This window comes from Eschrichtius robustus, chromosome 4, assembly GCF_028021215.1.
Source record: "Eschrichtius robustus isolate mEscRob2 chromosome 4, mEscRob2.pri, whole genome shotgun sequence".
NCBI classification, from domain to species: domain Eukaryota; kingdom Metazoa; phylum Chordata; class Mammalia; order Artiodactyla; family Eschrichtiidae; genus Eschrichtius; species Eschrichtius robustus.
In genome coordinates, this window is record NC_090827.1 from 1,802,501 (window position 1) to 1,823,809 (window position 21,309).

General features: G+C 35.6%; 1 protein-coding gene across 2 annotated transcripts in view; it reads left to right on the plus strand.

Annotated features, from left to right (window-relative positions):
• The window catches only part of GRIA2 (glutamate ionotropic receptor AMPA type subunit 2), a 167,032-nt gene extending 165,887 nt beyond the window's left edge, over window positions 1-1,145 (plus strand). For both annotated transcript variants that reach the window (XM_068542018.1, XM_068542020.1), the window contains 2 exons: window positions 77-211; window positions 716-1,145. In XM_068542018.1, coding sequence (XP_068398119.1) covers window positions 77-211; window positions 716-880 — 300 coding nt within the window. In that variant the 3' untranslated portion in view covers window positions 881-1,145. The remainder of the gene's footprint in view (window positions 1-76; window positions 212-715) is intronic.
• Window positions 1,146-21,309: the final 20,164 nt, after the last annotated feature.

Genomic DNA, 21,309 nt, shown 5'->3' on the forward strand with positions numbered 1-21,309 from the left:
GTTATGTGACATTGCTGTTTCTCTTCCCCTCGCCACTTTGCCTTCCTGATAACCTCTTCTCATGTGCGTTCTTTAGGAAAAGACCAGTGCCCTCAGTCTGAGCAACGTTGCTGGAGTGTTCTACATCCTTGTCGGGGGCCTTGGCTTGGCCATGCTGGTGGCTTTGATTGAGTTCTGTTACAAGTCAAGGGCCGAGGCGAAGCGAATGAAGGTGGCAAAGAATGCACAGAATATTAACCCATCTTCCTCGCAGAATTCACAGAATTTTGCAACTTATAAGGAAGGTTACAACGTATATGGCATCGAAAGTGTTAAGATTTAGGGGGTAGGAACGAGGCTCTAATACAACCTTCTCAGTGCACGTTTTAGCTTTCTTGTCGCGTCCTTAAGCTCTTTTAAATGAGGAAGGTGGCCAGTGGATCGTCCTGTATGTCCTGTTGCTGTTCTTCCGTGTTCCTGCTCAGTGACTAACCAGCAGCCCAACTGTCCATTTTCCTCTTTAATGACACGGTAGCTTGGGGGGATGTGGGCAGATCCCCGCTGTAATTGTGCTTTATTATTTGTAGTTCAGTTTGGCGCTGTCTGCTTTCGTTTGCTGCAAGCTTTCAGATAGAAGTAAACTTTTCAAAAGCAGCACCACCTTTCCTCTGGATACATTTGAAAACCTTAACATATGCTTTCTTTTTCTTTCTTTCCCTCCCACCTCTCATTTAAGATGACCTTGAATGACGCCATGAGGAGCGAGGAGAGGCTGTCAGTTACAGGAAGTACTGGAGGAAATGGACGTGTTATGACTCCAGGATTTCCAAAAGCAATGCATGCTGTCCCTTACGTGAGTCCTGGCATGAGAATGAATGTCAGTGTGACTGATATCTCGTGATTGATAAGAACCTTTTGAGTGCCTTACACAATGGTTTTCTTGTGTGTTTATTGACAAAGTGGTGAGAGGCATCCAGTATCTTGAAGACTTTTCTTTCAGCCAAGAATTCTTAAATATGTGGAATTCATCTTGAGTTGTAAGGAATGGTCACCTAAAAACACAACATCCTTTTCTACTCCAGTTCCAGACGAAGCTTGGTGGACATGCACAGCTACCATGGAAGTACTCTAATTTCACTGACGTCTTTGTACAGACAACAAATCCGTTTCTGCAGCCACTATTGTTAGTCTCTTGATTCATAATGACTTAAGCACACTTGACATCAACTGCATCAAGATGTGACATGTTTTATAAGAAAAAGAAAAAAAGAACATTTAAACTTAAAAAAATATTTTTAGGTATTTTCACAAACAAACTGGCTTTTCAATAAATTTGCTTCCATATTGGTTGAATAAGACAACAACGATTAAACTGAGTGGGACGTGATTATAAAGGCTTTAGGTATCAGTTACATATTTTTCAAAGCCAAATATGTACATGTTAAGGAAAGAAAAACAAAGAGAAGATTCAAATCTTGTAGTAATTTAATATTGTTATTAAAACTTTAATGTATCCAATTCTTTAACATTTGGTGTTAATGTAAAATTACTTGGCAGTGCTTGACATTTGAAATAAACACTTTTCTATTGTTTTATTTGCAAGTGGTCCAATTAATTTTGCTTAGCTACAGTTTGGTCATCAATCGAGTTCAAAGACACTATTAAATTGTTAGGTTCCCAGAGAAATTTGCCCCCTTTTAAGAAGGCCGGGTGGTCCTTAAAGTATAAACTTGTCCCCAGATAAAATCTGAACCTGTTTTTAAGTATGTCTTATCATATGTAAAGAAATATTTAGCATAAAGCATTTAATCTCTGTAGGTAAATGCTAATAGATTTTAAAAACTAATATTAAAAACAAATATCAGAGTATGTGAGGTTCTGTTTTAAAGTGTTTGAGCTGACAGAGAGAAGTATTAGTTGTAAATGAAGTTAGAGATGCCCTGAAAGTAGATAGATGCCCATTGATCAAATTCCGTAAACTAAATCTGAGTTTTTGCTTTTAAAGTTGTAAGAGCTGTCATAAATCTTACATATTATGAAAACTTTAAGCACTTTTGAGTCAGCTGCAATATAGTTTCTTCCCATTGCCATCAATATAAACAACCCTAATATATATATTTTTTATACTTATTCCTCAGGTGGAATGGCTATTTTAAAATGCCCAGTGTGGATAAAACACATTTCTGTGACTTTTGACTAAAGAACTTATATTTCTCTAGTTAAGAAATTTAAAGGAGCTATCTTTCCCTTCATAAAAGTCCATTTATTTCCACTGAAGCTCTCTAAAATAAAATTAATTTAAGGTTTTAAATGATTATTAACATTCAATAGTTATTTTTAATATTTTTATTCTTGCTATTTCTGCAAGTACGCCTTTGTGTAGCACTTGGTATTTTACTGAGTGCCTTGAAAACATTCTTATTTATTATATATCACAGAAGGGAAAGAGAAATGTAGGGTCTAATAGCAACCACTTGCATGGACCATGGTGCCGTGAGGTATCATGATGTTCTTCCCTAAATTTAGCTGTCCCTAATCACAAATTCCAAGATAATACAATATAATTTTAGTGCATTTCTCCTCATCAGGAATGTTGGAGGTGCATTTTAAGTTTAAATCAGTCATCAATGCTAGAATGACCAAATTGCAGACTAATTGTTTTCCATATTATACTTAAAATGAGTTTTTAAAAATGAAAAAGATGACTATATACAATCAATGCTATTTATTGTACCTCTGGGCCTACTCTTCTAAAAATTGTAGCTTATCAATTTTTCTCTGTCAAGCTTGAACTAATGTAAATACTTGAAATAATGTAAAGTTATATTTTCATGTTTTTATAGATACAACATGACAAGAATACATAACGTAAGAGTATTTCAACTATGGATAATGTTGATTGGATAATGCACATCTCAGTTACAAGCAGTAATCATAGTATAATATCCATGTAACGGTGCATCAATATATTGCTATATAAATATGTCTGTGTGCATCTAGGTGAAAAGTGGTCAAACAAGAGTGATGACAGCTGTCTAAAGGTTTTTTTAATTCATTTTATATAAAAACTGTTATGGAAAGACCAAAATGTTTATGAACTATTCTTATGTAAATTTACAACTGTCCTTTACTGTACTTTTTTGTTTACAGTATATGGTACCTTATTTTCTGCTGTGTTAAGTGGGTGTCAGACTCCAAGGAGACATACACTTTCTACAACTTCTATTGAAGATATTGGAATTTCCAGTTTTTCATGTGTACTGTGTCAGAAAATGCTTTTGATTTTATTTTTAAATCTAACATCAGATGGCTTTTTCGGAGTGTTGTAAAATCTTCAATCATACATAAAACATGTTCTTACAAAAGGCAATGATCTTTATTTATTTTTACTTGTTAGTTCTTAAAACTAGTAATAATGAGAAACCGAAAAAAGGTACTTAAATTGACTCCCAAACAAACCCAGGTGTTTCTACTCAACAAGGACATCCTTTGCTCAGTTTATACATCAGCTCGGTACAAATATGAGAAAAGAAAAATAACTTTTTTTTTAAGCTGAAGTGATTAACATTTTCAACATTCCAAGCTTACAGTCATTAAGTGCTTTGGGCATATGCAGAAATATTACTATTAATTAATTTTATTTCTCCTTTGGCACTGTATGTTGTCAGCTCAGCTGCTGTCATAATGGTATTAAAAAGCAGAAAGGTGACTTGCTTTAAAAATTCCACAAGGTAACACATTTCCCAGCTTACATGTTTCAACAAAGTTTTCATCTCTTGCTTTACTGAAAGAGAGTATTGATGAGAAACTAAAACTCTTGCAGTTTTGATTCTCTTTCTACAAAGGTGATCATTTTAATATTTAGGCGGTACTCTTTAGGTATATTCTAAAATTAAGGCATTTTAGTTCTTCACAATTGCACGTTAAAATTTCTTGTATAGAGTTTTGCGGTTTGAATATATTTAATGTTTAAAAGTAGAGTATACCAATGCATCTGCTTAAAAATACAGTAATCTTGATATTCTGCCACCCTGAGTTCGCAAATTCTGTAAATATTTTGGTGGTCGTGGTAGTAAATTGAGCAAATGAAGGGAAGCATTAGCAATATAATAACCCTACAGGATGATTTTAATACAACACCTTGACACTGCCATTAAAGAAAACACTTACTGAAACTAATTAGAAAACAATACAATGTGGTTTCTTCCCACTTTTCTATTTCCTATCTCATCATATCCTAGCCTTATCAGCCCAGTAAATTTAAACAAAACTCAAGTATCACTTCTACCTTAAAATGTATTTGCGGGTCTTTAAACCTGTTTTAGGCTGGATAAGAGTTTATTTATTGCACTTTGAGAACCTGCTAGTCTGTTGTGTGAAATCCTCATGTAATTCAGGCAAATATTCCATTTTCTTCTAATTCAAATGAAATAGGTAGGTGTATGGATTGAATTAGTCGCATACATTCTCTATTGCCAACTTTAACTGATGGTGTAAGGTTTGTTAGTAATATATTATGAACTTGGGAGAGTGTATTGGTTAAGTTCCACAAGTTTTATATGAACTCTAAATGAGCTTATTAAAGGAAACAGAATGATGTCAATATCTGTTTAAAAGTAGAGTAAATTTTGTGTAAAGTGTTCCAATATTTAAAATTGGTTTATTTTTAATCTCCAACATGAAAAATGGGTAAGTATAAATGAATCATCAAGATATTCTGAATGAGAATTTGGGGTTGTATTAAATGGTTTGTGACAGTTGTATCAAATTTTTTAAAAGGAAGGATTCATTCTCTCAATGTGTTGGTTTGGTAAGACCATGACACTGGGAATTCTATTGGCTACTGATCAATAAATTCTCTATTTCTGTGTTTCAAACAAGAACAACTCATAGATAGTATATGGCACTCTAAGTACATGAAAGTTCAAACATACTTATGTATAAATGAAGATATGCAAGCACAGACTAACACAAATGACCTAATATCCAATGCAGGTAGGAAAGTGCCTGGAATAAACCTGGATCATAAGATTTTGTGTCTGTGTTTTATATCTTGTTTCTATTCCTTTCACCATTTTACATTCTCTTCCTGCCCTTATGTACAACTGCAATTTTTCATATGTTATACTTCGAATGGTATCCAGTTTAAACATTTCATTCGTCTTGCCTTTTGGCTTTTATTCCATGGTATCCCATCTATTTCTGGCTTGTCTTTCCTGAGAGATTTTGCTTTGAGAGCACTTAGAATGCAGTTCATTTTGTCAAAGACAAGACTGACAGTCTCAGAGGCTTCTTAATAACCGTAAAAATGACTAAGAATTTCTGGAGTGAAGTAAAAATTTCCTGCTCAGCTCTATTTCTGCATCAGCCACATATTCTGATCCAACAATTGCAAATTTGTAATATTCCTCCATGTACTTAAAGAGCCCCACAATTTACAGAGTTTCTGTAGGAAAAGGGAGGCTCTTCAGTGAAGCAGGAAGAGTGAGAACTCTATTTTTAATATGTTTGCGCATCAGAATTCCTTTTTCAAGTCACTTTAGAATGAACATGAGCCGATTCTCTATTTTAACTCCACCCTCAAGCACTTCCAGATTATTTTTTAATTGCCTTTTTTCCCCACTAGGTAAAAGTCAATTTTGATACAATAAGTCCCCTCTATACGAGCCTTCAAGTTGCGAACTTTCAAAGATGCGAACGTGTGTTCACATGTCCAATCACGTAGGTTAGTTCACGTGTCTCGCGTACGTTGTCACATGTGTGTGTCCGCTACAAGTGGTTGTGCTTTTGTGTACTTTGCTGTACAGGACTGTATAGAGTACAGTAGTACAGTATCTTTATTTCAAGCCCAGCCTGTCCGGAAGCAAGTGTAAAAACAGCGGTGGTGTAGCTGGTACTTTTCAAGGTACTGTACTGTAACACTAAAAATGTTTTCTTTATTTTTTTGTGCCTGTTTGTTATGTATTTTTTGTGTGAAAAGTATTATAAACCTATTACAGTACAGTACTATATAGCCGATTGTGTTCATTGGGTACCTGGGCTAACTTGGTTGGATTTATGAACAAATTGGACTTACAAATGTGCTCTGGGAACAGAACTCGTTCCTACGTAGGGGACTTGCTGTATTTCAGAACCAAGTTCCTTTGCGGAGATGCATAAACTCACTGTTACTTCATTGGATATGCCTGAATTCACTGAATGAATTTGGTCATTTTTCTTTCTTTTTCTTTCCCTTTCAGGTTCATGGGCCAATTTCATTTTATTGTAAGTTGGAATGTGGGGCAGTGGATTAAGCAGTTGGGAGGGACTCAAAACCAGGATTCTAGCTTTCCCCGCCCTTGTTGCACGTCTCCCTCTGTCTCTTGTCTTCTCACCTGGAGGATGTGGATACTAGGACTGTCTCCCTGGATGAGGAAAGGAAACATAATATGATCACTTAAGACATAAGGAAACATTGTCTCTTCTTTAAAAAGTGGTCTAAAGAAATAAGTTCATGCATTGGGGTGCCACTTGGTGCAGAAAAACGTTTTGGTATTCAGTTCCAAATTTGTTTTATCATACTAAGACATTAGAAAGGCAGTTCTAGCCTATGACGTTCATTCACTAATTCGGTTCATTCAGTCTAACAAATATTTATTGAATGTATCTGAAAAAATAGAAACTGAAGGCAAGGACTAAACTGGAAACCTCTTTTCTGATGATTAAGTATACTTTCTTTAAAGGGTGTAGACTTTGATCCCGTTCACTTAGAAATAATCTGAGTATATGGGTAACTCTGACAATTAAGAGTTATATATTTCTGTCCAACAAGACATTCAAACTTTAATTTAGAGTAGATATCTGATGACAGTCACCAACGATCTCATTAAATATAGACTCAAAATATTTTCCTCTCTCAAAAAAAATCTTAGGTTTCATCAACTGTGCTTGTCCATAAATTTGTTTGACAACCAATCAATATTTCTATCTCTGTTTTCAAAGAGTCAAGTTAAATCCGTTAACAAATACCACAGTTTGGTAGTTCTAAATTGTTGCCACCTGAAGGGCTAAGGTATATCTCTAGAGTCTATTTCTTTGGATAAGAGTTTATTCAAATATCATTCAATATATTGGGTTGGCCAAAGAGTTCGTTTGGTTAATGAACACGTTGTTCAATAAAGTTCTTGGTGAACATGAAAAATGTGTCTTTTATTTTTACTTAAAACCAAACGAACTTTTTGGCCAACCCAATCTTTTTGGTCAGCAGCTAAATAGCATCTGACATTTAAACTGCAAAAAAAATTAAAGAAAAATATTTTAAAACAAGCTAGTAATTTCTTAGCTGTAAGCTGGCCAATTGAGAATTTATTCATGAAAATTCTTAAAATGAGTATTACAACTTATCATTTTAAAATGTTATTTAAACATTTACATTAAATCACACCTAAATTCATTGAGGGTATTTTATTTTGGATGGAAGGCGTTTTGAAGGAATCTGCCCTTTTGTTGAATTTCCTAAACCAAAGAAAAATATATGTTACATTTAAGAATTTATGTGTTATGGTCATGGTATTTTAATTATCACCCATTATATTGCCAATATTAATAGATAAGAAAGTCCATTTGGTAAGACTCAGAACCAAAATCAATTATAAATTAATGTAAGCATGATTTCTATTTCTTTCTCTTTTTGACATAATATAATGAAGTTTAGAGGTTCTCATGTAAAAATCACCTTCTCCCCCTCAAGAATTTTGTGTTACAAAAAAAAAAAAACCAAAAAAACCCCATGCTTATTACAATTTTAAACTATTGAATATTTGACCCATATCTAAAAACACTTTTGTGTAAATATTTACAGATTTACAAGGAAATAGCCTCATGAAAATGATTTGCAAGGTTCTTGAGGTACTTATGAAAATGTAAATCTGTAGTACTCTGAACTATATGCTCTTGCTTTGCCTGTGTCTTTCTCCCTCCCACCATCCCTCCCTCCCCAAATTAGACTTGTTCTCTCAACTATCAGAGAACAATTTTACTGAAGTCTAAGTCATGAATGGCAGTCGCATGTGACACTGAGTTCTACGTGATTCTGAGATCACAGACAACATATCAATCTTTACATAGCCTTCTTGCAAATATGTGCCTTAGTTCTCAGTGAGGTTTGGCATGGATAATCAGTGTGAAGCTTGTCATCTTTATTTGGGGTTCTTTTTAAATTAAAATGCATTCTTGGATTTATAACTATACTTAGTCTGTATCTTAGAAGCCTGTCAAGTCTGTTTTATGTGCATTATCCTGTCAGCTCTTTGTGTTCAAGAGATAAGCATGTCTTTGTTCATTTTTATTTAATATTGTTTGTGTTTCTCTGTGTGTGTATGTTCATGTGTGTATTAAAAATATCCCACATCCTCTATAGCATTTATTCTGCTAATTATTTATAACATTGTTAACTTACCTTCCGAGTTTTTTTAACTCAAAAAAATATTCAGTGGATTGGAGTGAATTATTATGGATATTTTAAAGGGATTTTCGGAAGAAAATTAAGCAACTAGTTAGGTACGACATATGAATCAAAGTAACTAAATCAAGCCCCAATTTATGTCTTGCTGTTTTTTATTTAAAATTTATTTTAAAGTATTTAATTCTTCAAAATTTAATTTCCAGTGTTCGTACTTCATAATTAGTTGTGAAGTTGAAACATTTTATGGGAAAGAATTTTGGAGTCATGTTTACACTGTGCCCTCTCTTCCGCATTTTCTTCATCAAAAAAACAATAACTTATGGTGAATAAAATTGTGCTTCAATATCTGGAAATAGCTTCCTGGAGTTAGGAAAAAAGAATATAGCCCAAGTATCTGAATAACAGTTTCCAACATCAAAGGATAATTACTTACCAGTATAAGTTTCAAAGAGCCTGATGATCTTCAGGACAGAGAAGTTAAGTCATCAGTCAGCTGTGCAGAGCTGGTAAAGGAAAAGCCAGGATTATAATCTAGGGCTGATTCCTTACCCCCATCCTTTTGTCCCCATTCATCAGATGGGATCTCTTTAGTTCTCAGACAAAAAGCTGAATATCTGAAGAGTAAGAAAGCTAAATCCAGAAGGACTTTTTTGGGGAGGTAATTATTAGTTTACCTTTTGAATTAAGATGCACTCTTGTGATTGGGTTTGTGTCCAGAAATGAAACTTACTCTGAGCAAGACAGTTGCATAGAACTGGCCAGAAAAACAGCATGACAGTTCATAGAAAGACCATTTTAAATGTTTTTGCCATAGATTTTTAAAAGTAAGTACTTACATTTATTTTTCTTGATGTCTTAAATATTTGCGAGGAGAACAATTTTTCAGTCTAATAATCTGTAAGGAAATACACATGCTTGTCTTTGATTAGTGGCTGTCCTTAAAACCATTTTTGAAAAAAGGCGGCATTATAAATACAAACATAAATTGCCATTATTACATATTAATTAGCTTCTAGAAAATGTAAAACATTTTGCAAATAAAAACTTGAAGAACTGGTTAAAAACCTAGATTGAGTATACAGTGTCAAATATGCATTTTTAATGTTTATTTTTAATATGTATATAAAGATAGTGTTCAGCTCTATAAAATAATAAAATACTAATATCTGGGCTTGTAGTTTACATAAAACTTCTGCATATAAAAATGTATTATTTTGACAGTAATGTGTGCATTTCAATGCATTTTCATGTTTAATTTTCAGGTTTACATTCATTATTTACGCATTATCATATTATCCCTCTTACCATGTTTTCTTTCCCAATACAATGGCAAAACACGAAAACATTTTCACAGACATAAAATTTATCATTAATGGTTGAAAAGCATCCACGGTTTACTATTTTCACTTTCTATTTCACCTTCATGTATTGATAACGTGCCTTTTCCACTTGGCCAGCTCTCATTCCCAGGTATCTGCACGATCATGATTGGCCTTTTTATTTCCCCATCCTTATCAAGAAGGCTCGACAAAAATCGTTCTGATACGTAATTTAGCATAAACCAAGTAATCTCTCAAGTAGCCTGTGAAGATTTCCCCTTCTTGTAGCACGTAACCTGGACTCCCTCACACCCCCTGGACCCCAAGTAAAGCTGATTAAGTGCTTTTGTGTTCAAATGCTGTACCTAGTGGACATTTCTCTAGTACCACAACGATGCTATATTTTCAGTGAGTTGCTTAAACATCTACTTCCTTTATGATAGTGTGAGCTTCCCGAAGGCAGGGAGTAAATATGTCTTATTCGTCTTTGAGTACTTAACGCTGCTTCAAAATAATGGTAATGATAGCTTACACTGACAAAGCACATAGTCTGTTCAAGGCATCACACTAGGACACGCATACTACAGTTATTCTCATTTTACAGGCAAGGAATCTGAGGCACAAAGACACAGAGAGGTAAAATAATTTGCTCAGAGTCACAGAACTAGTAGGAGGTGGAGGCAGGTCTCTATGGGGGCACGTGTAGCCCTCGCATGTGAAGATACAGGTCACACAGTAACGCCATGTGATAAACATGTATCCTAAAAATAAAAATGAATTAAGGATTGCACTCACCAAATAGCCAGACAGGTGCCCAAGAGCGGGCACTCGAACATCATGGAAATACATCACTGGATGTATATGAAGTGAGGAGGGCATTTAGTGAAGTCCCATGGGAGGGTAGGATGTGCAGTCAGAACTACATCACTTAGGCGAGGGTAACCTCCTGACGGATGTGGTCCAGGGATAACAGAGAATTGCTAAACTGCTGCATAAAGAGAAGGCATCACAGTAGCTTCTGTTTGGCTCAGTTTGGAGCCAGAGCACAATTGCTAAGGAAATGGAAACAAAACTCAACATAAATTATCCCTTTCTCCAAAGAAACTTTTTTAGAGCACATTATTTTTACATACTGCTGTTTTCTTTTTAAAAAAAATCATATTTTATGACTAGATTCCTGCTAATTCCTAACTCAAAAGAAATTCATTTTGTTTGACCATCTTTACAATAATTTCCTTTCAAAAAGGACTGTTTTGTTTCAATTTCTTCTTAGCCTCCTTCAGTGAATAAATCCTTACCAGCCACAATATGAATGTAAAATATTCCCTGGAGATTTTTTTCCTTCTATCTCAATTATACTCTAATTATAGTCTCTCTCTGGGGACACCCATTTTCCCCTATACATTTAACCATAATCTCTGCTGAGTTAACCAAATATGTGTGGTTAACCCTGCTCTCTTTCCTCAGTTCTAGATCTATTTATTCCACTGTCTAGTATACTTATTAATATCACTGATATTATTAATAATAATGGCTAATATTCATTGAATATCAGTTAGCTGCCAGTCACTATTTTAAACATTTTACATATATCAATGCTCCTAATACAGGAACAATATGAGTTTGATATTATTGTCGTATTCATTGTACCTGAATGAAATAAAAGCAAAAGAAATGACATAACTGGCCCTAAGCCTCAACTACAGCTAGAAATATCCAAGGTCACTTCAGTCTGAACAGACTCAAAGCTGAAATTAATATCTTCTCAGTAAAAATTGCCCCTCCCTCAGGTAAGTCCATTTCTTGTTGCAGGTGACCCTCAAGCTACTACTGTAAACGTAAACATTCTTACATGTCGAAAAAACATATATCACTTTTTCACCATTTTTGTAAACGTAGGAGAAATGCTTTCAGGGTTGATCTTTTCCTCTTCACAATTCACATTTATGAATATATGCAAATACTAATCAAGGCATTTTGAACATTCATAAATCCAACAGAAAAAAATCTCAAAATAGTCCTTAATACTTTCGTTCCTGAAATTGTAATTTATTTCATTTTTAACAATCAAGTGCTGTTCCTTGTGTTAAAAATCACACCTAGATTGTCTTATATCAGTGACCCAGAGGGCTCACGTTAACTGTCTGTGCCTTTGTTTAAATACATATTTACTGAATGAATGTTTATTGAATACGTATTGCATGACAGGCTCTATACTACACAATAATACAAGGTACTTCTGGCAGTGAAGTTTCCTCTGTTTTATAGGAAAAGGCAAATTGCTCATGATTTTCTTTAACTGTCTTTACTTTCACTGCTCCCTCTCCTATATCTCAATCCCTCACTGTCTCCTTGTTCTGTTCCTGATTTTTCTGAGATGTGGATTTAAATTATTTGTTAATGCATCCAACACGTATTTATTGAACACCCCCTCCCATAGTCTGAGGATACAGTGTTGAATCAAACACACAGAGCCCTTGCCCTTTTAGAACCTCTGGTGTGATGGGTAAGAGAGATCTTTCACAATCGTCACAGGAAAAGCTGAGTCGTGAAGCAAAGGATGTTCCCTGGGAATGAGGTGGCCTGTCCAGTCTGAGCGGGCTGAGGCAGGCCTCCTGAGGAAGATGACATGGAAGATGAGACTTAGAAGATAAGTAAGTGGGAGGCGGGACAAAGGAGAGAAAGTGATGGGGGACGAGCCTTTCAGGCAGAGGAGACAGTGTACAGCAAACCTTGGAAACTGGAATACACCAGATAGGTCTGGGGCGTGGAGTACGAGAACTGGGGCAAGCTCTGTCCTGTGCACCGGCTTCAGCAGGCGCTCTCTACCCTATGCTTTCTTCTATTTTTTATTTTAAAAAATTTTATTTTATTTATTTTTATATTTTACTTTATATATATATATATATATATATATATATATATATATATATATATATATATATAAATTGAGGTAGAGTTGATTTACATTGTTGTGTTAGTTTCAGGTGTACGGCACAGTGATTCAGTTACACACACATATACATCTATTCTTTTTCAAATTCTTTTATCATTTAGGCTATTACAGAATATTGCATATAATTACCTGTGCTATACAGTGGGTCCTTGTTTTTTACCTATTTCATATATATTAGTGTGTATATGTTAATCCCAAACCCCTAATTTTTCCCTTTCCAGTTTGATAACCATAAGTTTGTTTTCTATGTCTGTGGATCTATTTCTGTTTCATAAATAAGTTAATTTGTATCATCATTTTTTTTTTTTTAGATTCAACATATAAGTGGTATCATATGGTATTTGTCTTTCTCTGTCTGGCTTACTTCACTTAGTATGATAATCTCTAGGTCCATCCACGTTGCTGTAAATGGCATGATTTCGTTCTTTCTCATGGCTGCATAGTATTCCACTGTGTACCACATCTTCTTTATCCATTCATCTGCCAATGGGCATTTAGGTTGCTTCCATGACCTGGCTATTGTAAATAGTGCTGCAATGAACATTGGGGTGCATGTATCTTTTCGAATTAGAGTTTTCTCTGGATATATGCCCAGGAGTGGAATTGCAGGATCATATGGTAACTCTATTTTTAGTTTTTTTTAAGGAACCTCCATAATGTTCTCCATAGTGGCCGCACCAATTTCCATTCCCACCAATAGTGTAGGAGGGTCTGTAGCTCCTGAAGTATTTCATTTAGCAGCTACCCATCAGCAAGGGCCATGTTGCCTGCTCCCCAGAACATGGTGTTGCTTGAACAAAGGTGATATTCATTTGCTCCTTGAATCAGTCATCTTAGATAGAAGTCATGATGACAAGTGCGACTGATGAAGAGCCAGTGAGAAACATGCCCATATCCTGGGAGCTAGGAAGTGACAGAACCAGAACTCCCTGATCTCTGTATGTAACACGCCAGGCAGAATCGTGCCCTCGCTTTCCTATTCGGGTCAGAAAATGTCTTGTGCATGTACTTCCCAAGTGGCGTTTCTATTTACCCTGGAATATATTTTTGTGTAACTAGAATAGATTGAAACACCTCTCCTCAATGGAGTTTTCCTTTTTGTTCTTAAAAAGATCAAATGAATCTTTACACCTTCCTTTTTGGTAGTAAAAATATCTCAATTTCTTGAACAGAGATATTTTCTGCTGTTTTTTCAAGCTGGTTTTATCAAAGAGAACTTCAAATGAAATGTATTTTTGACCGTATAGACTCCTAGAGAAGATCCTGGAAGAATCTTATAATAAGAAATATTTTCAAGCATAAGCACATTCAGAGGGTTTGACTGTTTAATGAAGTATTTTTTCTGATCCTTCCCAAGCCCTCTACTGGGTGTTTTGGTGTGCTCCTGTCTGCAGTACCATGCCCTCTGTTCTCTCAAATGTTAATTATCTTTGCCATTGGAATTCAGGCTTTAGGCCATAATAATCCATGAAAAAGACTTACTCATGTTAAAGTCAAGGAGAATCTCTCATGTTGAATTGAGCCTACTGAGTTTTTATCAGTGACAGCTCAAAATATAAATTTATTGGCTTTTATATAACTGGATCTATTTTTAAGTGTCAAAGGTAGTGGCAACTACTTCTACTGTGAAACTAATTAATCCATATTTGTATTATTTAACCTGTGCTTAATCAATCAGAAGGAACAAAATATTTATTAGAAATGATAAACTGGGACGAAAAGAGATAGTTTTGATTTCCTGTAAATTAATTCTTTGGTTTTCCAGATATAAGGCATTTCAGCTGCATCACGCCTTCACCAATTATATCTTTCATGGGACTGCTCTTCTGACTATATCATGTTCATTCATTCACTAATAGTTTTCACTCACAAATATTTATCAGGTGTTCAGTGTTCACCAAGCAGTGAAAATGGAGAGGTTGATGTTTACTGGGGGAGACAGATGTGTAAAGAGATAATTATAACACACTTTATGTAGTCATTCACCAAATATTCATTGCACACCTGTTAATACTAGGGCCAATCTGTGGAGCTGGAAATATGGAGGTGAGGAAAAATCTTGATAAAAGAAGTCTTTTTTTTTTTTTCATGGAGATTACTGTCTTTTAAGGGGAAGTGGAACTAAACAAATGGACAAATAAATGTATCAAGTGGTGATAAGTCCATGAAACAAAATAAAGCAAGGTAAAGAGATGGCGAATATTTGGGGGCTGTTATTTTTGAGACAGTAGTCAGAGAAGGCATGTCACCCCTGAAATCTGGGTAAAATTTGAGCAAAAATGTAAATGCAATGAGAAAATTTTGGTCTGGGTGATGAGTTGCACACAGCGGTCCCTGGATGTATGAAGTGAGGCTGAAATAGCTTGGAAAATTCAGGGGACACTGGGGAAACAAGTGGCTTGAACACAGCAAGCTGGGAGACAGTAGTTAGAAATGGGGTCAGGTGTGCCAATGGTCCAAATCTCTCAGGGTTTGGGGTCATGTTAAAGACTTTGGATTTTATTAAATTGTGATGGGTGTCAACAGAGAATTTGGAACAAGGAAGTGACATGATGGAATTTATGTACAGAAGGTCCCGGACTTAACGTTGGTCCAACTCACGATTTTTTTTTTTTTTTTTACTTTACCATGGCGTGAAAGCAATACACATTCAGTAGAAACCACACTTTGCATTTTGATCTTTTCCTGAGCTAGCCAGATATGATACTATCCTTTCCCATCGTGCTGGGCAACAACAGCTCCCAGCCAGCCAATAACAAGGTAAACAGCAGATACACTTATAACCACTCTGTATGCAGACAACCATTCTGCTTTTCACTTTCAGTACACTATCCAATCAGTTACATGAGGTATTCAATACTTTATTTTAAAATAGTCTTTGTGTTAGATGATTTTTCTCAGCCGTAGGTTAATGTAAGTGTTCTGAGCACGTTTAAGGTAGACTAGGCTAAACTATGATGTTTGGTAGGTTAGGTGTATTAAATGCATTTTTGACCTGAGGTATTTTCAACTTAGGATGGGTTTATAGGGACTTAACCCCATCATGAGTCAAGGAAGATCAGTATTAAAATTGGCTGTGGTTCAAAATAATAATCACTAACCACTAATGAATGCTTACTCTGTGCCAACATGTGCACAGTACTTTATCTCAAATATCCTATACCATCCTCAAGTCACATCTATGAGGTGGATTACATTATTTTCCTTATTTATCAAATGAAGAAACTTAGATGCAGAAATAAGTGACTCCTACATGGTCACTGAGCTGGTGAATCTTTGAGCTGGTCATAAGTATTTGGTAGGTCTGACAGTAGATGCAAAGGGGTGTGAGCAAAAGCAAGCAGCTCAGTTAGAAGTTATTCTGAGAGTCTAGGTGAACCATGATGTCTGGGAGTGCTGTGAGATGTGAGTGAATTAGGGATAAACTCTGAAAATAAAGCTTCAAGGATACTGTGATGGATTGTATGTGAGGGTATAATCTTAGCTACTAGCTGAATGGTGGTGCTATTTACTGAGACTTGAAATGAGAAGGGACAGGAACAGTTTTTTGTTTTTTTTTTTAAATATTATTTGTTTCATTCCTTGATTTTGTTTATTGGCTAGAGTGGAAAATCAAGAAATATTTTGATCATAGAAGTCTGAAATACGTAGAATCACAAGTGAGACTGTCAAGTGGGCACTTGGATATACTTCTGTTGAGATATCAAATTTGAGAATCATGGGCTAAAAGATTGCATTGAAAGCCATGGGAATGGATAAAATACCACCAAAGAAGTCTAAGTGTTGAGTCTTGGGCACTGTGATGTTTAGAAGTGAGGATTTGAGGATGAACCAGTGAAGAAGAATGGGAAGAGACAGCCAGGGAGGCGGGAGTAAAATCAGCAGAGTCTGGTGTCCTGTAAGGAGCCATAGTAGAGGGGTATCAGGGAGAATGGGGCTAATGGGATTCCTATACCAGGTGACACCCAGGATGAGCCAGATAAGCCGAAGGTGGTCACACAAAGAAAGACACAAAGTTAAATCCCCTTAGATGCCTAAGCAAACAATATGTAAAATTAGTGCACATTGAATATCATGCTTTCACTATTCAGTGAGCACCAAAAACAAGACCAAGTGTGTAAAGGTGCAGTATAGGAATTCACAACTAAAAGGTTCAAGAAACCTTTACTTACTGTGGTATCATGGTCACTGAAACAGGAGAGTTTTGCAAACCCCGAATTTCTTACGTGAATGAGATACCAGGGCAAAAAAAAAAAAAAAAAAGAATTACAGTGGGTAACTTGTTATATAAAGTTCGTGGATGGAATCACACTAGTGCCGAGTGTTTTGTTTCCTTCATATTAGTATGAAAGTAATAAACAATAAAAATGAAATTCAATTAAGCTGAAATTAGTTAAGCTGAGTATTTGCGACAATGCTGAGGAAGGGGGCAAGGTATGATTAAGAGCATGGGCTTTGGAAGCAGATGCATTGGGTTCACATCAAAAAAGAGCTCTATCACCTATTATGTGTTAGTTGGAAATTTATTTAATGTCCTTACTCTTAACACATCAGAAAAATGAAAATAATAACATGACATTTCTCAGAGTGGTGACAATTACATGATAAAATGCTTTAAGGTACATAACAGTACTTGGCTCAAGGTAGGAACAACCTATGTTACTTTGCATTGCATCATATCAGGTTATAATATGAGCATTTCCTTATATCACTAGTCTGTGAAAACATTATTTTAAGGGCTTATGAATGAATACATTTACATAATTTCCTATCACTAGGCATGAAGTTTATTTCTAAATTGATGGTATTAATAACATTTCTCCAAGTATCCTATTATATAAATCATTATCTACATCTTAGATTGGCCTTTCTTTATAGGCTTAATTTCCTTGCTTCTATTTTAGACTATTATTTATATTTCATGAAACCAAATTACAATTTCACAATAGTAGCTATGGGCTCATCTCATTCATTTACTGATTTTTCTACCCAACATTCACCACAAAGAATCATAAATCATTATAATGTTCCTTTGTGCTACATTTTCCTTAAATTAATAGGGATAATGAAAGGGAAAGTCTACTGCAGCCTGAAAACTTCTAAAGTAGCATCTGAAGACTACTTATGTAGTCTTATGAAGCAATCTTAGCCTACATAGAAATTTACTTATGACAGAGGAAATTTCCCCCACTAAACATTTTAGGGTGTAGCATATATTTTGACCCTCTTTTCTTTGGGTAAACATAATATTCTTCAGGACATATGTCATGAAGACTGTGGCTTTTCTAGGTAAACGGTTGTGATATTTTAGGGGAATTATAGTCCAAAGAGCAGAAAGCCTTTTTCACACAAAGCTAAAATGGAATGAATTGAATCTTTTTATAAGGTAGCTGTTGAAGAAAATGGAAATTCAATAGACAGAAAGATATCAATTATAAAAAGTATTTTAAATTTTTGTTATTGTTTTTAAACATGGCTCCTTTATTATTTTTTTAAAAAGATAATTGAATCAGGTATTGGCTTTCTGCAGGTGAGGTGTCTTTCTTCGAGCTGCTTCGGAAGTCATAGCGCTGTTTCCTCTCCCTCTGCTTGTGCCTTAGGATGGGAAAACAAAGAAGGTTTGTCAGAGGCCAAACTCTCTGCACCTGACATGATCACTCTTCCCCAGACCAAGGTGATCTACCAGTGAGAGCATTCACTGACCACTCTTCCTTCCTGTTTTTTATTTTAGGCACTGAAAGGAAGTTCTATAGAAAGGCAATAAAACTAACATTAATAGTGTAGAATTGACCTAATGGCAGATATCAGATATTATTCCTATACCCTTAAAATCCTTAACAATAGAAAGAAATTTCTATTTCTTTCAGTCGTGTGCACATAGAATTCTTTTCAACCCATACTCCCTGTAGAAAAATGAAGGAATTCTCTTAAAAGCATATGTGCTACTGAAAGCAAAACCAACTCAAAGTCAAAAGTTGTTTCAATTCCAGTTTCAAAACACTGTGCAGGGAGCTGGGATCTTCTCTTAGGAGGAAACAATTTTATCTTGGAACATTTTAATGATTGTGATATAGCTGAGCATGCGGTCTAGTGTGGGCGTCTAATTGCACCAATGAGGAAATCGGAAGGTGGATCTTGACACTTTAAAAAAAGATGCTAAATGTGATGGTCTGCTTCAAGTCCCCCGCAAACTGAAATTCTCAAGCAGAGTCTGGGTTGGGTAGAAAGAACCAGTACTTTTGGTGGCTTACGGGCAGGCTAATGACAGATTTTCCTGCTAATTCTAGCTTTTGTGCACTAAATGCTCTACTGTTCAGCTTGTCCTTGTAGGTCTTTATTATTCAATCTCGTCAAAGCAGCTAGGAAAAACTTAGAGGTGCATTGTTACCGAGGGTGCTGATGTGGAAACAAGCATACTGCTCTTTGGATTTGAACCTTGATTCTGCCATTCCGTCCCGATGTGATATTGGGCAAATCCCTTCCCTACCTGAACGTCCCTTTCATCATCTGTGACATCATAACTTTAAAGACTACCTGGTGAGCTTATAGATGAGAAACAGATGAGGCTTTGTGTGACACCAGTACAAGCTAAGCTAAATATTGAGGTGTGATTCTTGACTCCCCTTCCCTCATAATCTTCCAATTCCTAAACCCAAGCAATCAGCAAGGACTGCCAACTCTGCTTTCCAATCATACTCCAAACCCATCCAACTCACTCTGTCTCCTCAGCTTTATCATGTCAGCCCAACAGCCGTCATTTCTCCCCTGAAGGACTGACTTAGCATCCTAAGTGGTTACTCTGCTGCCACTTATGCTTCCTCAGTCCTAGCATTTCACACATGGTCTCCAGACTGGACAGAGGGATCTCTTACAAATATAAATAAAATATCATATTTATCTCCTGCTTAAAACCCTTCAGTGAATTTCCATCTTATTCAGGCCTTTTCCCGTGCAGGCCATTACAGAGTATTGAGTAGAGTTCCCTGTGCTACACAGTAGGTCCTTATTAGTTATCTATTTTATATATAGTAGTGTGTGTATGTACATCCCAATCTCCCAATTTATCCCTCCCCCCTTTACCCCTTGGTAACCATAAGTTTGTTTTCTCCATCTGTGACTCTACTTCTGTTTTGTAAATAAGTTCATTTGTACCCCGCTTTTTTAGATTTCACACATAAGTGATATCATATGATATTTGTCTTTGTCTGACTTCCTTCACTTAGTATGATAATCTCTAGGTCCATCCATGTTGCTGCAAATGGCATTATTTCATTCTTTTTTATGGCTCAGTAATATTCCATTCCACATCTTCTTTATACATTCCTCGGTCGATGGGCATTTAGGTTGCTTCCATGTCCTGGCTATTGTAAATAGTGTTGCAATGAACATTGGGGTGCATGTGTCTTTTTGAATTATGGTTTTCTCTGGATATATGCCCAAGAGTGGGATTACTGGATCATACGGTAGCTGTATTTTTAATTTTTTAAAGAACCTCCATACTGTTCTCCATAGTGGCTGCATCAACTTACTTTTCCACCAACAGCGTAGGAGGGTTCCCTTAGAAATATCTCATATTTTAAAAACTAGTACCAGTAAGACAATGTAGTTGTACTTAGTTTTTTAATGTGTCAAATGTTAATGGATATTTGCATTGGCAGCAGATTGACAATTTTAACTTCAAACGTGAGTCTCACTCATCTTCAGTATCTGTTCTCAATATTCATTTCCAGAAGAATCTGAAGACAAGATGAATATAAGACAACACAAATATCCAACCAAATTTTTTTTCTGTAAAGATCACTATGCAGTGTCTTCCCAGATTGGCATGAAGGATTTTCCTATGTTCCTCCTGCAAGTATGAATATTATTAGTTTATTGACTTTAGCTAATGAGAAATCTTCCAAACTGAAGAGAACTAGAAGTAATATCTAACACCAAAATCAAAATGGTCTCCAACAAATCAGTTTCAATCACCGAGTCCTTGTGTGCCTTATTTCATAGATCTAGAAGAGTTATTTATTTGTTTTCACTTCCATTTATTCATTTCAGTCATCATTACATTATACTAAGATTTTCTTAACGTATAAATCATGCTGTCCTTCTACTCTAAACTCTTCCAGGCCTTTCCATTGCATTTAAGATAAAACTCTCAAATCCTAATTGCATCCTACAAAGTGCTGCAGGATCCTTGGGTTTTCTTTTAAACATCACCCCCCCACCCCGTGCTAGATTCCAGGCCCAGAGTCCTTCTTAATTCTCCTGTAAGATGCCATGGTCTTCCTTACCTCAGGGACTTGAAGCAGGCTAGATCCACTGTCTGAAACATTATTTTACCTACAGTTCAACGGCAGTGTACCCCTGGAGTGTCAACTTCATTGTAGCTGTTTCAAAGAAGCAACTCAGTCTAAATTCCCTTTCAATTATCTCTCATGCAATGTCCCAATTTTTCTTCTTAGTTCACTTTCATAATTTTCAAATATATATTTGTTTCTGTGGCTATTTGATGAAGGTTAATCCCAAATTTGGGAAATAATAAGCCATGGTATCATTATATCCTCAACGCACATCACAGGGCTTGATCTATAGATGATAATCACAAGATATTTGTTAAA